The sequence below is a fragment of the Vombatus ursinus genome, unplaced genomic scaffold (genome assembly GCF_900497805.2).
Source record: "Vombatus ursinus unplaced genomic scaffold, bare-nosed wombat genome assembly UNPS02007284.1, whole genome shotgun sequence".
Lineage (NCBI taxonomy): Eukaryota > Metazoa > Chordata > Mammalia > Diprotodontia > Vombatidae > Vombatus > Vombatus ursinus.
In genome coordinates this window covers 10,166,523-10,184,799 of record NW_020947062.1, presented here as the reverse complement: position 1 = coordinate 10,184,799, position 18,277 = coordinate 10,166,523, and the positions used below count along the sequence as shown (strand labels likewise).

General features: G+C 37.2%; 1 protein-coding gene across 3 annotated transcripts in view; it reads right to left on the bottom strand.

Annotated features, from left to right (window-relative positions):
• Positions 1-18,277, bottom strand: part of TECPR2 (tectonin beta-propeller repeat containing 2) — a 145,532-nt gene that overhangs the window by 87,680 nt on the left and 39,575 nt on the right. For all 3 annotated transcript variants that reach the window (XM_027849260.1, XM_027849262.1, XM_027849263.1), the window contains exons 7-10: positions 17,671-17,803; positions 11,617-11,925; positions 7,635-8,644; positions 3,883-4,066 (exon numbers count right to left, since the gene is read on the bottom strand). In XM_027849260.1, coding sequence (XP_027705061.1) covers positions 3,883-4,066; positions 7,635-8,644; positions 11,617-11,925; positions 17,671-17,803 — 1,636 coding nt within the window. The remainder of the gene's footprint in view (positions 1-3,882; positions 4,067-7,634; positions 8,645-11,616; positions 11,926-17,670; positions 17,804-18,277) is intronic.

The following is an 18,277-nucleotide window of genomic DNA, read 5'->3' as shown; positions in this document are numbered from 1 at the left end:
CCAGGAAGAAGCTGTGAACTGGGCCAAGGAAGGTCCCACAGACCTGCACAAGGTGGTATAAGTAGGTCCTGGGTGTTTTACCAAAAAAGAAGGAAGTTCAGAAACCAGAAGCAATGTTTCAGCTCAGATCTGTGACTCAGAACTTCCAACAACTAGCTCAACCAGGGCAGGAATCCCAAACCAAAGGGGAGCCTAAAATTCTGCCACTCTGAATTAAGGAGCTTTTCAACTGGTTGGCAGGGCTGGATTCCAACAGCAATCTACTCGAGCTCAGACTCAAACTCAGGTCAGGAATTTGCAGTGCTCAAAGGAGAGGGGGAGCAAGCAGACTTTGCCATAGGTCGAACCACTTTGGGAGCACTGATAGCTTGGAGGCCCCTAGCCTGTCCCTCAGCTCTGAAATAAACACAATACTCAATACCCCAAGGAGGCAGCAATAAGACCAGCTCAGATCTTCCCTTCATAAGTGTAGCAGAGCTCAGCTCTAAAATCAAGTCTGAAGTCAGAAAGTAGGCTGGAAGGCAAACAAACAAACAAACAAACAAACAAACAAAGGATCCTAGCCACAATGAGCTATTACAGTGATAGGGATGCTCAAGGCACAAACACAGAAGAGAATGATGCAAAAACATTTACAAGATAGAAACACAGCTTGGGAACAAATGCAGAGAAAAACACAGCTTTTCCTAGAAAAGGCTTTTTTTTTTAAAGTTTTTATAAATGGAATGAGAGAATCTGAGGAAAAAAAGTCGAAAATGAGAGCTATGGAAGAAAGGACTAGAAGGGGAATTAACAGCTTGGCCCAAGCGACAAACTCCCTGAAAATGAGAATGAACCAAATAGAAGCCAATGGCTCCATGAAGCAACAAGAAATATTAAAACAAAGTCAAAAGACCTAAAAAATAGAAAAAAAAATCTAAGAATTATTGTATTATCTGAATCCTATGACACCCCCCCCAAAAGTCTATTTTAAGAGACCTTAAAATAGAACTGCCTAGATCTTTTAGAACCAATGGGCAAAGTGGAAAAAGAAAGAATCCCTCACTCAACTCCTAAAAGAAACACCAAAATGAAAGCTATAGGTAACATCACAGCCAAAATTAAGAGCATTCAAGTCAAAAGAACAAAAAAATAATGAAAGCAGCCAGAAAGAATTTGAGTATGAAGGAGCCACAGTCAGTATCACACACAACTTGGCAACCACTCTTATAAAAGAACAGAGAACTTGGAATATGATATTCCAGAAGATAAAAGATATGAACTGACAGCCAAAAATAACTTACCCAGAAAAACTGAGCATAATAGTACAGAGGAAAAAACGAGCCTTGAATAAAATAGAAGACCATCAAGGATTCTAAATGAAAAGATAAAAACTGTACAGAAACTTTGAACTTCAAACACAGGAGTGAGGAACAAACATAAAAAAGTAAACATGAATAAACAGTGATAAAGGACTAAAGAAGGATAAATTGCTTAGATTCAAATATAGGGAGAGATATACATGTCCCCTCTGAACCATATCATCCTAAGAGTCCACTGAGGAAGTCCAATTAGTCAAGCCCCAGGAGTAGATTTTTTGTTTTTGGTTTTTTTTTTTTTATATTTTGATGGTCTTAAGAGCGGAAAGAAAAGAGAAGATAAATACCCTTGGCAGCGAGGGGAGGGGGGTTAAGGAAGGAAAGGAAGGTTAGGGAAAATTATCTTATATAATCAGGGTATGCACATGGACATCACATAGACAAACAAGGAGGAGGAGATGGGGAGAAGAATCAGCTGACACTTGAACCTTACTCTGACCTGAACTGTTCAAAAGAAGAAATAATACACACATAGTGTTGGGTACAAAAATTAATTTCATTCAACAGGAAAATAGAAGGGAAAGGGGAGAAGTGGGGAGTGGAACAAGAGGAAAGGTAGATTAGGGTAGGGATTAGTTCTGAACAAAATAAAACTCTAAATATGTATAAAAATATCTATGGTTATTTTTGAAGTGACAAAGAATGGGAATCTGAGGGCATGCCCATAAATTTGGGAATGGATGAACAAGTTATTGTATACAAATGTGATAGAATATTATTGTGCTGAATTCTTATCAGTGTAATGACCAACCAGGATTCCAGAGGAATGATAAAAGATGCTACTCACCTTCTGGGAGAGGTAAAGGACACGGAACATAGAATGAGGCAATTTCTTTTTTGAACTTGGACAATGTGCTGATTGACTATATACGTTAGTAGTGGGTTTTATTTTTCTTGTGTTCTCATTGTGGGGAGGGGAGGGATGTACGGTGGGAGGTAAAAAGGCAAATCTTGGCTGATGAAAACAAATAAAATATTTTTAAAATAAATAAATGATTAAATAAATAAGTCCATGGAAACAAAGGTCACAAGAACTTTATGACACAGCCTTAAATAAACATTCTATACTCTCCTGCTTCAATTTATCTGTTTTATGTATCCAATTTCTTTCTAATATGTAAGCCGAGCTAAAATAAATACTGCATGCAGATCCATTCTATTTTATGTAACTCCCTGCCTCACTCCCCTTGAGCAGGAAGAGAAGTTGCTAACATTAAAAAAACTAGATGAGCAAATTACTTCATGCAAATGGGAGTGGCAGTGGTAATTTAAAACCATTAGGTATCATTTAGTTAATTTCTTCTCTAATACATGAAATACAGGGCTTGAAAGAATTGATGTGATTTCAATATATGGTCAGGAAGTAGCTTAATTGCTCAGAGGATCTGACCCATTAACTATTTAAAAAGTAAACATATTTATAAAGAAAACAGAGCAGAAGCCAATATGGTGTAATGCAAATGAGATTTGAAGTCAGAGGGCATAGGTTTAAAGCATAGCTTTGCTACTTATACTTGCTCTTTCTCTATCCCTCAATTTCCTTAATTATAAAATTATAGGATGAAACTAAATGATCTCTAAGGTCCCATCCAGGTCCAAATTCCATGATTCAGTCTGAATATATCCAAAACCTCATGAGGCTTGAACATACGCAAGAACTTGTTGTTACCAATCCTTCAATGGTACAACTAACCAAATCCAAAAATGAAAAATATTTTATTTTCATATGGAATATACCACATTTAATAGACTATCCCTAATCCAACTGTCAAATCAACAATTTAAAGTCTGTTGTTTGAAAACAAAAAATCGCTTATACTAAAAAAGTTGTGTCAAGAAGTTTGGCACAGCAAGCTCCTTTAAAGTCCTAAAATAAATAAAATTGAAAGCAAAAGAATCAGGCAAAAAACTGGGATTCTAGGCAAAAACTGGGGAGAATTTGGGAAATGAAAAATTGCAGAGCAGGTGATTTTATTAAATTTAATATCGTAAATCTAAAAGCTGTGGCAAAACAAAAAAAATTATCTAGATACTTTTGTGTATTCCTTATATGTTTCACATCACATCCAATGACCTACCCTTACCATCTCTGTGCCACCTATTTTACCATCTTATACATCCCACTTCCCCTTTCTATCTCTTGCTCTGGGACCAGTAATCAAATTAATATTACCATTCTTTTTGGAAAGGGCATATAAGTTGACTCCCTTCTAGCTGCCACTCATCATCTCTGTCATTTCCCAAACCAAAATACCCTTCACTGGCCACAATGTCTTCAATGATGCTGTCTTTCTCTACAAGGATGTAAGTTCCTTGAGTAGAATCTGTTTTACTTTTGTATTTGTAATCTCAGAACTTAATATGATGCTTGGAGTAAGTACTTAATAAATGATTTTCATTTCTTCCTTCTATCCTTCCTTCCTTCATGTTCACATATTCGTGTTAGCATTAATAAAGTTAACAGTGGTAGTTCTTATTAGATTAGGTAAAGAAAGCTGGGCGCCTGGAAGTTGGGGATTCCAACCTGAAGGAGAGACTGCCACCTGCTGGACTGCATCTTCAAATTTCTGCCACCGTATCCCAGCACTAGGGAGACCGCTACAATACAGTCCACCTTTGTAGTCCAGGCACCAGATATACTTCTCTGAAACCACAAGGCTTAGGATTCCATAGCCAGGGCCAGAGTATCCCATCCAGCTTTCTGCAAACTAAGGAACAGTGATTAGAAGAGAGTCACATGGATATGTACATAGGAGACAGGGTAGCACTATACATGTAAGAATATTTTTAATAGGCTGCATTTGCTTAAAATGATAAAAATCATAAGAATAAAAGCAGATCTCCCTGGTTTTTTGGAAACACTGCAACTATGGTATTACAGATGACAGTTATCTTTCTCCCTTAACAAAAATACCATAAGTTCAGAAAATGATTATAATATATTCTAGTTTTTCATAATGCTTACAATCAGGGAATCCTTAATGTTTAGTACAATCACAATACACTGAAAAGGAATATGCTAAAAAAAAAAATAAAACCAAAACCAAAACCAAAAACAAAAATCAGGGGGCAGCTAGGTGACGCAGTAGATAGAGCTCCAGCCTTGGAGTCAGGAGGACCTGAGTTCAAATCTAGCCTCAGACCCGTAACACTTACTAGCTGTGTGACTCTGGGCAAGTCACTTAACCCCAACTGCCTCACCAAAAAACAAAAAAAACAATAATACAACTATCTAGCCTTACACAACAGATATGTTCCTTAAAAAGTGGGAAATGAACCTGAGAATCTAATTCAATCTCTACTTGATACAATATCCCTTATACAAAGGTTCATCTTTACATTGAATGTGTACACAAAAGTAATGCATACATAAGTATCTGAAAATATTTCTCCCTACCCTATCTACAAAACTTATTGGACAATGTTCCCAGAGAAATTAGAAGCCATTTGAAATATTATCAAACAAACTTCCCTAGCAAACATTAAAAAAAGATGAGACTTCTGAAAAGAACAAAGAACTAAAAACAAAGAACTACTAATGTAATTTTTTTTAACAGCGTTCATTGCCCTCAGATAACAGAAAACATTGAAATGACTCTGAGTTGGCAGAAACTCATTGAAAATCGAGTTCAACATCGACCTGAACAAAAATTGCCCCTTCAACATACCTAGCAAGTGATTCTCCCAACTTTGCTCAAAGACTGTGAACAAAGAGAAACACATTATCTCTACAGGTGGCCAATTCCACTTGTGGACAGCCAAATGTGAAAAAGTGTTTCCTGGCCTCAAAGCTTAAATTTACCTCTTTCCAACTCTATCCCCTTCCTCAACAGTGGGGCCCAGAAGTGAACACAACAATGCAGATTGTGTCTAAGGAAGGTAAAGTACAGCAGGAACATCATCTCCCTAACACCTGACAGAATGACTCTCAATATACTCTAAGAACCCATTAGCTTTTGGGAGTTGCCATATCATCTACTGACAGATTATTTTGGAAGTATTTAAGCAAAGATTGGATGACCACTTGTCAGGATGTTGTGAATTCAACTAACTCAAAGACATTCTAAATATGGAAAGGATGACCAAAATTTTGGAGGCTGGTCAGAATTTTCATGGAGCTTTTTCAACCTGAACTAGACAAATACATACAATTTTATAGTTCTGTAAAAACCAAAAGGAAACTTTCCCATCTGTATTTAATTTCACAATGTGAATATTAACTTCTCTGAGATGTACTTTTTAAAAGAAATACTTTTGAGGTATTTTACCTCAGGACAGATAAGTTATCCCTTAATGATTATTCCACCAACGCCCCATTCTAACACAGAAAGGACTTTGGGTCACAGAGGCAAAGCTGCTGACACACAAGAGTTTTAGCAGGTCCCTACCCAGTTAGAAAGATTTACCAGATGGTCTAGGGATAGACAGAATGCCAATCTTCTGAAGAATGACCTGGCAGTTAAGTTTGGAAGACATGTAACATTAGGTTGGTGACCAGATAACACATTCTGGCCAGAGAAACTCCTGAAACCATGTACTAAGGCATGGAGAGTTTGTGATTTTTGTCAAAGGAAATAAAATCACAAATGAAATAATTATTCTTTTGAGATTCTTATGTTCAGATGTCTGAGGTTCATAAGTTTCAAATGAAAAGACTGTGCAATAAGAGAAAGAATATACAGCTAGATTTCTAACACATCATAATTTCCTACTGAAATTTAGACAATACTCTAGTAATACCATGACAGCAACATTATTTTTGAAGCTAATTGGATATTGATATAGTAAGGAAAGCACATAGTTGTTTTCCTTATTTTTCTACAAAGAACAACTACATAATAATAGTAAAAATAGTCAATGTTCCTATAGGGTCTTATAAGCTACAAAGCTGTTCATATCCACCACATCATTCAACTTCCACGATTCTGCACAGTAAGTAGTATGGGAATTATTGTTCTCATCATAAAATGAGGAAACTGAAGCTCAGGGAGATTACATTATATTCCTTAGGCATCACAGCTAGTAAGCTGCAAATCAAAGATTTAAACCTAGGTCTTTTGATTCTAAGCCCAATACTATTTCTACCATACAAGGGAATGGAATAGAAGTTACGTGACTTTGTCAAAAAAGTGCAATGGTTTTTCTATCATATCAGTGATTCTCATTATTATTGTTCAAAAGCACAGATAATAAATAGATGAGGAAAGTAGCACTAATAATCTAAAAAGCTTTCATATTTAGCTTTACAATGTATCTTATCATTTATAAATGAAGGTGAATGAGGCTGAAGTTCTCATTTCAAACTAAATACTGAAGCCACATGATAAAGTTGTGACCCATAAAAACTAGAAAGCTATCCCGACTTCCCATCCAGATACCTTCAACATAACTCCCCAACCAGCAACACTTTCCCAATTTCAATCTGGAAATAGACAGCATGAATCCTCAAACTGATGCAAAATCACATCAAAACAGCCTACAGAAAACAGAGTAATTCACTCTTTCCCTAAGACAAGAGGAAAATTTTTTTGCCTACTCTTCAAGGTCCTGTTGACCAGAATAAACAAACACCCAGATTTTGTCAAGAAAGGATGTATTAAGCAATGACAATATCACTAAATATTTGCAAACAAGGTTTGTTTTGGATAAACTGACACAGATAAATGGGAATGTTTTATATTTACATATGGACTGTCAATTCTATAACAAGACTGTTTTAAATAAGGAAGAAAATTCATGAGTTGCTATAGACAAAATAATCATCACCTGTTGTCCAACTTTCTGAGTACCAGATTACAGAGGATCACAGATCTAGAGCTGTAAGGGATCTTAGAGGGAAACTAGTATAACCCCTTTATTTTACAGATGAGGAAACTAAGACTCAGAGAGTTTGTGTGAATTGCTCAAAGTCACATCAGAGGTTAGATCTGAGCTCAGATACTCTGACTAAAGAGCTAGTGCTCTTTCCACTGTGCCTTATGGGCTTTCTGTTACCTGGCTGGATTTTCTGTTTGTACACTGGAAGGACAGTATACAGTCTTTTCAGCTTGAGAGGTCCCTGCCTAGCTCTGTATACCACTGGAAGAGCCTGCAAGAAGCTATGGTTCCTTCAATACTATAATGAGTCATTGGAACTAGACCTCAGCGGAGGGTGGCCCTAATCATAAAATAATTTATAAGTATTTTAAGATGAATAATTAGTTAAAAAAAAACCCAGCATAACTCATCATTCCTCAAGCTCTAAAAATCTTTCATAAGTGATCTGATTTTACCTACCTGATCTGATTTTAACAATACTGTTTCCTCAAGATTTGCTTTGGCCACATCCTGGAGAGAAAGACTACCACCAAGTTCAGCTACACTAGCTTCAGATGATGAATAAGGCAGACCACGAGCATAAATATCCTCTTCATCACTGGATGTTAATACTTGCTCTTGTAGGGACTGTTCAATCTTAGTTTCATGGATAATGGGTGCTGAAGCAGACACTTGTGGAGTTGATTCTGCTCTAAAATCAAATTCAGAAAGTACAATTTTTTTCTGCTGATCAAGAATATTATCTTTTATGAGACTATGGCAGGAATTCGAGCTGAGGTTTTCTAGGGTCACATTCACTGAAAAATCTTCCTGCAACACTGGCATCTCTACCCAGTTTTCATCACTTCTTTTCTCACGCAGCAACTTCTCAGCACTTGGTAGGGTACTAGGACTTGGAGGCACTGTTTGTGTACCTAAGCAGTTTTTTTCAGAAAAAGTGCTTTCAGTATCTTGAATTTTCAGTTCATGTACTATTTCATCTGCTTTTTGGAACTCAGTAAAGTCATCTTGGTCTTGGTTGGAAGACTCTTGACTATTTTGCTCATTATCCACAAGAAAATATCTGGGTTTGAGTTCTGGTGTATCATCAACTTCTACATCTTCAGTTAGGAGTACAGGTAGATCATATACTAAATTATCTGTGTCCATTCCACTTCCATGGTTGTAATTTAGCACTTCATTTTTACTCTCATTTTCTAAATCTAATAAGTCTGGGGTAGATTCTGACACTTCAAGAACGCTAAAGGTTTCAGAGTCATTATTTTCCTGTAAAATACTATGCAATTCCCCACTGAAAATGCTCTGCTGATCAGGAGAATCTGTACTTGTCTGATCTAGACTGCTTCCCAGAAAACTTGAGGTCATGGAACATTGGTCTGTGGTTGTTGAGTGAGGACTTTCATCAGAAAACGGATGCTCATAACATGGAGTTCCTTCAAGGGAACTCGGTGTTTTCTTGGTCCCGCTTTCTAATTAAAAACAAGAAAATTATCTTCAGTAAATTATGAATATGGGAAATATTAAGAGTAATTAAAAATACAAATACTTGCTTTAATGAAAGGGGAAAATAATTGATTATTCTAAAATTTAAAGTTAATCATTTGTTAAGGGAAAGAATCTTGGCAACATACATTATCTTAGTTCAGGACAGAAGAATGTTACATGTATTTCTGAACTTTTGGCTTAAATTATTCTGTTCTGGGTAATATGGGGAAAACTGCCTAACCCCAAATTCTTCTCCAGCCAAGACTGGAAAGTATGTAAGCCTCCCTGCCTTCTTTCTTGCCCTGCAGTTGGGGTCACTCTCCAAGCACCTAGGAAGGCTTGAAGGTGCTTTTTGGGCAGACAGTTACGAGGTTGTCTCGTACTTGGCCTGATGCTCTCAGGCTCTCAGTCCACTGGTTCAGTTCAAGGCCAAGGACATGTTTCCTTGAGGACATAGGACAGATATAGAGGACAAGGACAGACGCCCTACCCAGAAGTGTATGCCCAATTCTGTCAATTCTCTCAGCACTAGGGAAATGAGAAAACTGCAGATGCTTTTTGGTTCCCTGAGGCTTACTTACTCCCCTCTACACCACCAGACATTTCTTCATGGAGACTACAGGGAAAAGTTAGAACAGCTAAAAACATCTTAGTGGATTCTGGAGGTTTTGTGGTAGATCATTAAGGAGTTTTGAAACACCTTACAATCCTGGTCACTCCCTTCTCCCACTTCCTTCCCTTGAGTCAAGAGGGTATCTGTTAATCCCTCTCATTGGAGAAGAGAGTTTCACACACACCCCTCTTCTGAATTTGCCCTCTACAGCAATGGCCTTGGGCCCTGGGGCAACCTTTGCCTGGAAGCATCACCCGGATTCAGCACATCGTGTTCAAGGTAAAGAAGTTAGCCTCTGAACTTGGGTAAGCTCTTTTAAAGTCGTAGTTTTAACTGTTAATGATGAGATGTTGATTTTCTGTGTAAAGTAATTTGGAAATGCATTTAACAAAACTGAAGTCACCTGATTGGTAATGGATTTGTTTCAAGTTTCAAATTGGTGAACTTTTTGAATCAGTTATGTCAAGCAACTTCTCATAATTTGGTTACCGCTAAAATAATTTGACTATTGTTGGTTAATGTTTTAGCATGCAAACTTGCCAAAAACTTTGTTTGGGTTTTGTCTTGCTGAGAATTTTTAAGTATATAGAAATCTAACGATTGGCTTTTCACACCAGGACAAATTTAAATTTGAGATGTAAATCCTAAGTTGTGGTTAGTGAAACTTGCTGTTTGAGGTAAAAGCTCATAGGATTTTATTTTGAGTTATCTGATGGATCATAATCCATCGATAATCAATAATCCACCATCTGAGAGAAATGCCACCAGCAACTCAGAGAATGTGATACTGGTGGGAAGTCAGCATCAGGAAAAGCTGAGAGGACAATTTTAGCCTCAGTCTAAGAAGGGATCCTCCTGGCTCAGTTTTCCCATTATGTTCCTTTGAAAAGGAATGTTACCCACCTGGCTATTCCTGAGTCTGGCTATGAGGTGGATTTGATACTGCATGGTTGGAAAACTGAATTATCTGAATCCAAACAGAGCTAAGGATGTTTTATCCTGTCATATCTGGGCCTTGCAGTCTTTTCTGTCAGATTTGTGTCTTCCAGATTACAGGCCATTCACCTACAGTTGGTAGCAAACAATGGGTACCAGCAAATAGCCCCCATCATTTCCTGGATGCAGCCTGTGCTCAGTTCCAGTCAACCTCCTCTTTGGGACCCCCTCAAAGCAGGAATAGCTCTATGTCCCTTGCCAGCAGGAAGCAGTTTCAGAAACCAAGACCTTTGCCCCTTACCCCAAATGAATTTGGGTCCCATTTGTTTGAGGGGGGAAGGATGAGGATGGGATCTGGACCCTAAAAAGAAAAAAACCTGGACTTTCCCACATGGTCAAATCTCAGGCATTCACCTGAGGCTATAATCCCAACAACCGGCTTTATGTTATTGCCTACACCCAATCTCCCAACTCTGTTGCCCTTAGCCTAGCCTAGCCCTCCACTGTCTTACCTCCCTATGGCCCCCAGTCACTTCCCACCTTTAATCTCCATTCTCCCATGGCTTTGTGGTCCAGGTCCCTGGCATTCTGTTCACTCCAGTTTACTTGTCATTCCCATTCAGATCTCCTTACAGCCCCTCCTCCAATCACCCCAAACTATTTGGCCATTCCTACATCCCTCCCACAGTCTTTCTGTATATAAGGTCTATCTTGTCTCCATTAAGGTGCTCAGATTCTTATAATCTAGCCAAATGTTTAGATTCCTTAAGATTATGGCCAATATGGCGGATCTTTAATAAACCTTGTCTTTGGCTGAAAAAAAAAATAGAGATCAACTAAAAATATTTAAATGTGTACTCTGTAGACAGCAATATCATGAAGACTGAGGAAAGCATAAAGTTAGGCTAGGACATGGTCCCTGCCTTCACAAAGGGCACCAACTATTAGGACAGTAAGACACAAATACAGATATCTATAACACAATAATATATAACAAATACATAGAGAGATATGAATAAGAATAAATAAATAAATAAGAAACTGGTTAAATGACCAGGAATATTAGGTAAAGTCATGGGAGAAGTTGTATTTGAATTCAGCTCTAAAGGATAAATAGGAATTCAATAAGGAGGAGGCCAGGCAGTCTTCGTCCCCAGTGGTAAGCATAGGACTTTGCATATAACTGGTATTTAATAAATGTTTGTTGAATGAATGGATAAAAAAAAGCTAAAATAGGCAGATATATTGATCAACTGTTATGATTCAATAAAAATATTCAACAAAAAGCATTATCTTCCACATGTATGAAAATGATACATTTCTAAAGGAGAACGAGGCATTCAAGCATTTAAAATCTGGTATAAATTAGAAGATTTCAAGTAGAATGTGTAAAAGATGCTACAATACCTTGCTTTTTCTTTTTCTTTTTCACTTTAATGGGTTGCACAATAAGTTCTTGGTCAAAGTCTTCACAGCTAATTACACTGAACCTGTGAGAAGGCTGGCTTTCTTTCAATACTTCAGAGGAACCTTGGTCTCCTGCTGTCAGGAAGCTAGAACTGCTATCTATAGAGTTCACAGAACTACTCCGACTTCTTGATTCACTGGTGACAGAGGACCCTCTGTTTCTGGTTTCACTACTAAAGGTCCCTAGCTTATCCAAATTTTGCAGGTGGATTTTCTCAGGATATCCCAAGGTTTCTGTGCCATCTCTACCTACAAAGGAAGAGTCAATTTTTGTTATTGGGAGAAAAATCACCTATTTTATTTCAGTTTGTTGTTCTCAAAACCCCAAGCAGCAGAGAGACGATTTGGGACAGAAGTCTACCAAAGCATTTGAAGTTCTGAACCTGGAGTCATGAGATTAGCAACATCAAAAGAATTAGACTAATGAAAGGCTCAAAAAGGCACAATACCTACACAAAGACTATAAGAAAAACTTTTGATTCACTGGAAACTGACCTGTCAAAAGCAGTAAAAGAATTCATTGCTGTTACAAATCGATTAATAATAATGACAGGATAGCACTAACTGTAGATCATAGTTTCTCATTTAAATTTATTATTATGGAAACATGTTTGTGAATTTAGAAAAAAATATAAAAACAATTAAACCTATTTACTGGATCCTGGTGTAATTAAACTGTACCTATTCATAAAGTATATGACTATCAAGAATTGAAAGGGTATTTGAAAAATGTAATTCTAATTAAGAAGGCCACATGTAATAGAGAGGAAAGAGCACAAGATATGAAGCAAGAAAACCTGGGTTGAAATCCCAGTTTGACAACTTACTAGTTGTACAACGAGTGGGCAAGTATGCTAACCAATGTGAACCATAGCTTTCTTAAGGATAATCATTCTTATACTACATAATTACAGGATTATTGTGAAGAAACTGCTTTGTAAAATGAAAACTGCTATATAAACTACAAAACATAATTTTTGTAGCCATTTATAGCAATAATTTTCAGAAGAAAAAACATCAAAATAGAGCAATTTATCAACCTAACAAAGATTACAAATTCAGCTTGATTTTAAAACACATATAGTGAGAGGCTACTATGTACAAAATACTACAGGAAATCCTAACCTTCTAGATCCATTTCAAATAACAATTCCTTACAAAATTACAGAATCTCAGTTAAAAGGAACCTCAGAGATTGATCAATCCAAATCATACATTAACAGAAATTATTTCTACAACATTCTGGCAACTGAACATTAAGGAGATTTATTTCATAAAGGTCCCCTTCTACGAAGCTTCCTCTGATCCCTTCAAGTTCTAATAATCTTTTCTTTCTCAGACCTTCCACAGAACTTTGTTTGCACCTCTTTCTTGGTACATACTTATGTCCTGGATTCTCTCCTGGTTCCCCTGTTTGAGTGATCTTCAGGTTCCTTCATAGGTTCATCATGCATGTCATGCTCACTAACTGTGGGTGTACATCAAGGTTGTATCTTGGGTCATCTTCTCTTTTTTCTATATACTTTCTCACTTCGTGACCTTCTCAGCTCCCATGGGTTCAAATACCATTATTTATGCAGGTAATTCCTACTACTACTCAAACACACCCTGACCTCCAACTCTAGTCCCTCACTTGAGTTCCAGTCAGGCATCACCAGAGGCCGACTGAACATTTTCAAATGGATGTTGTACAGACATCTCAAACTCAACATGCCTGAAATAGAACTCATTATCTTCCCCCACAAACCCATCCCTGCCAAACCTCCCTGTTACTGTCGACAATACCATGATTCTTTTAGTAACTCAGGCCCATAACATCACTGTCATTCTTGACTCCTCACTCTCATTCACTGGACATATCTAATCAGTTGTCAAATCTTCTCTTTTCTATCTCCACAGCACTTCTCACCTATGTCTCCTCCTCTGTACTTACACAGTGACCAGCCTAGTTCAGATTCTCATCACCTCTCACCCCAAGTATTGCACTAGCCTCTTTGATCTCTCTGTCTGAAGCCTCTTTTGTCACTTTAATTCTTATTTCATAGAGCCACCAAAGTAATTTTCCTAAAATGCAGGTCTGACCATGTCATTCCCCTATTAAATAAACTCCAGTGGCTCCTTATTACCTCTGGGATTAAATAAACTCTTCCATTTGGCATTTAATGCTCTGTGCAACTTGGCCCCTTCCTACCTTGCCAATCTTCTTATACACTGCTCCATTCCACACACCATACTGCTAGCCATGTGAGCCTAGTTGTTCTTCTTCCTCCTGCCTCTGTGCTAACGCCAAGGCTCGAAATGAACTAGACTAGTCTAAATTCCACTTTGTAAAGAAGTATCTCCTGATCCTCCTCACCTAATGTCTCCCAAAACTATCATTTATTTACTTTGTATAAATTCTCAATATACTTAAATATGTATCTACTTTCTCTCCCAATAGAATGTATGATCATTGAGGGTAGGGGTTATTTAATTTCTGTCTTTGTATATCCAGCACCTAGTACAGTGCTTAACACATAGTAGGCACTTAATTAATACTTGCTCATCGGTTATCATGCATTAATGTCTTTGGACATTATGCATTATATATGTATATACACGCATTATATATGCACATATGCACATATATATGCATTATAGTGTCATTAATGTTATATCCCATCTACTTCATTTTAAGCTCCATGAGAGCAGGAACTCTGTTTTATTTATTTTTGAATTTCCTCCAATATCTAACAGTGCAAAGGCACATACATATAAAAACCCAGCTTCTGTTTAATTCTGCAAATATGTATTGCTTAACTATTATATATTATATATTATATATTAAGCCCCAGAGCTCTACCAAATCAGGAGTGAAGAAGTTTTTAGTTATACCGAGTTGGATCCCTCTAATGCTTCTTGCATTGGGTCAGACTGTTTTTAAGTTTCTCCTAACATGAGGCACCCTGATTGTCAAAGCACTCCCCAAAACAGAGCTAAAGCTAGAACAAGCAGGTGGCTACCACCATCTCAACCTGGTTTATCCCCACAGGTCATTTACCACAGGTAAGAAGACCCTTAGGCTACAGATCCCTTGGCTACAGAGTCACTGAATCACAAAATGTTAGAGCTGGAAGGGGCCTGAAAGATAATATAGATCAGTCTCTTCATTTTATAGAAGAGGAAACAGAGGACTAGAGAGCAGAAGGTTACACCTAAGTCTCTTGACTCCTAATCCAGAGCTCTTTCCATAATACCATGCTGCCTCTCTTCTTAGACTGCACTTAATGTGATATGTTCCACAGTGTGAGACCTTAATATATGTTGTTGACTTAATCAAACTTATTTCTCTTTTAACCTTAAATTTCCCCAATATATCTGAGTGGTAAATATTTAGAAATACACAAGTGGCATAATTTTGAATTTTCCTATTAGCTATAAATGCCTTCTATATTTTAACATTACAATAAAATGTGAAGATTTAATTGAATTATACTAATTTATCCATTCAAGGAAGCAAATGAAAATTACTCAGCTCAAGTTTATCCTTTAGAGTCAAAGGTGATGGTGGTATTATTATCTGTGCTTAACTTTTCACCAAAATGAAGATTTTTAAAAGTTATTTATACTTGTATGTAGGTGCAATGAATCATACCCATTTCAGTCCATGATTTTCTGCTCCAAGCTTTTAGCACAATAATACCACCTTGAGGGTATTAGTTTAGGCTGAGAATACTAATAATGATAACAGCAACCCTAAAGTCAGAGGCAGATGAGAAGGAAGAAGAGAAAGGGGTGAATCATAGAATGTCCCCCTGGAGGGGACTTTAGAGATCATGTAATCAACACTCCCTTCATTTTAAAATGAAAGAGAATGACCAATAAAATTTAAGGATGCTATCCAAGGCATCACTGATCTAGATGCCCATCAAAGAAATGAATCAACTACTATGGTCACCAATTTATTGATTATAGATGTGTGAAAGTAAAACCGATCAATAAAAATATTATTCTCTGCTTTATTAAAAAAAAAAAAGTGCTGGAATTTGGGCTTCTAAGTATCTGGAAAAAATATCTGAGCAAATTCCACTGCTTTTCAGAGCAGTGGAATTGGAGTCAGTGGACCAGGACTGAAATTCCAACTCTGCTACTTATGACCCGTGTGACCTTGGATAAGTCACTTGACTTCTCGGGGCCTCAGTTTCTTCATCTGTAAAATGTGGGGGGTTGAACTAGATGATTTCTTAAGTCCTTTCCAGCTCTAACCCTACAATCCTATGACCCTACAAAAGACAGAAGAATAAGCTTACTGAGAGGAATTGTAGATAATGTGGAAGGATATGAGAAGGGTGCACAGGGAAAAGCCTCCACAGGTTTAAAAAAAGTACCAAAATACAATGAGGGAGGAGGATGTTGGACTTTATAGTGCTGATTACCTTCTCAAAGAGGATTTCTGTGGTCAAATAAAAGATACAACAACTCACAGCATCAAAGAGTTTCAGAGTTGGAAGAGAAAGGGCCTTAGAATCAGACAAAATTTAATATGAATTTAATGTAAAATCTTATATTTGGGTTCAAAAACCGATTTCAAGAGTACAATACAGGAGAGGCACAGCTAGATTATAGTACATCTGAAAGAGATCAGCAAAGATTATAAACTTATTATGAATCAACATGTAAACGGTATCCAAAAAAGCTAATGAGATTTTCTGCTGTATTAAAAGAGGCACAGCTTGCCCAGGAATAAGGAGGTGATAGTCCTGTCATATTCTACCCTAGTTAGACCACATGTGGAGCACTGCTATCAGTTCAGGGTGACATAAGTTAGGAAGGACATTTATAAGCTGGAAAATGCACAGAATAAGACAACCAAAATGATGAAAAGCCTTGGGTTCACGCCATATGAGGAATCAATGAAGGAAATGAGAACATTTAGCCCAGAGAAGAGAAAATGTGGATAAGATATTATAACTCTTAAAATATTTGAAAGCCTATCACATGTAGAAGGGATAAGACTTGCTGTTTGGCCCTAGAGGTTAGGGCTAAGTTGCAAATAGGCAAATTTATGCTTGATAAAAGAAAGGAAAAAAATCTTCCTAACAATTAAAACTATCCAAGTGATCTATCTAAAGAGCAATGGGTTGCCTCTGGAGGTGTTGGATTCATCATTCAGTCAACAAGCATTTATTAAGTGCCTAATATATGCTGGGCACTATGCTGGATGAGGAAGACACAAAGGGACAAAACGAAAAATAGTCCCTGTCATCAAGAAATTTTCATTTCATTGGTAGGAAACATTTATTTTATTTCTCAATTTAGACCAGTGACTCTGGTATTGAAACTCCACTAATTTAGGATAGTAACTCACTTTTAACAAACCATTTTTTTAGTGACCGAGGGAGCATTGAAAGGATAAGTGCTATGCCCTCATTTACCTAACTATCAAGTGACAGAGGTCAATATTTACATAAAAGCCAAGAGCCAGGAGTCAGAATGTCACATGAAAACTGTGAGGTTCTTTCTCACTGAGGTGTTGGGGAGGGTGGTCTTCAAGCAAAGGCTTGTTTACCACCTGTCCATTATGTTACAATAGAGATTCCTTTTTAGTTATGAGTTGGAACAAATCATCTCTGAGATCTCTTCCAACTCTGAGATTCTGTGATTAACCCAACAATACAAAGTAAGTGAGTCAGTGACAGACCTAGAGTTAGAGAGAACCTGAGTACTCTGATTTCAAGTCTAGGATTCTTTCCTACATGCTAAACCCTTTTTTCTAGGTCCAAAGATAATTTCTAAGCCCAAGATCTTGTTTAATAACAAATAGAGAGTATCCTTGAAAGGAGCAAAAGATTATATTGAACAGAACTGAGACTTTTTTTTTTAAAAATCCCTTTAAGTTGATAGCAGCTGAAAGATTTTAAACATGCAAAATAAGAATGTTTACATCTTACAATCCCCAATATAATTCATGATTTAACAGAATAAACACCATTGCATTTTCCAAAAAATACAAACCTATTGATCCAAGTCCTTCAGGTCTGCTTGAAATTCTTATAATGTTCCTATCTCCCTTTAATAGGAATATTTCATTTTCAGTACAGGATACAGATACAATATCACCTGAACCTTCCAAACCGGCAATTGTAGCCTGTCAACAAATACAAAACGAGACCACACTTTAAAGCAAATAGCATCTGTGAGAATCCCACGTAAGCAAGTAAATAACAATACTTTACTATGACAAATTATTTGCTGAATGACTCCTAAGCAGCTGTATGCCTTTGGGCACCACAATCCACCTCAGTGATGCTCTGTGCTCATCCATAAGTGACTGGCGCAGGCCAGATAATGGCTAAGATTCCCTCCAATCCTGATGTTATATGGAAAGAACTTGGGAATCATGCCAGGAAAGTGTCTAAAACCTCAATACCCTGACCAGTCAGATCCCACTGCTGGCATATGCCAAAAGAAGGTAGAACAATTGATGATCTCAGCCAAGAAAGAATTTACTGTGCATCTACTGAAATAAAATACACATAAAGCATTGTTATTTTTCTTTTTTAGCCGGATGGGAGGGGGTGGGTGAAGGGTAAAGAGCCTCAAGAGGCTAGTTATGAGGATA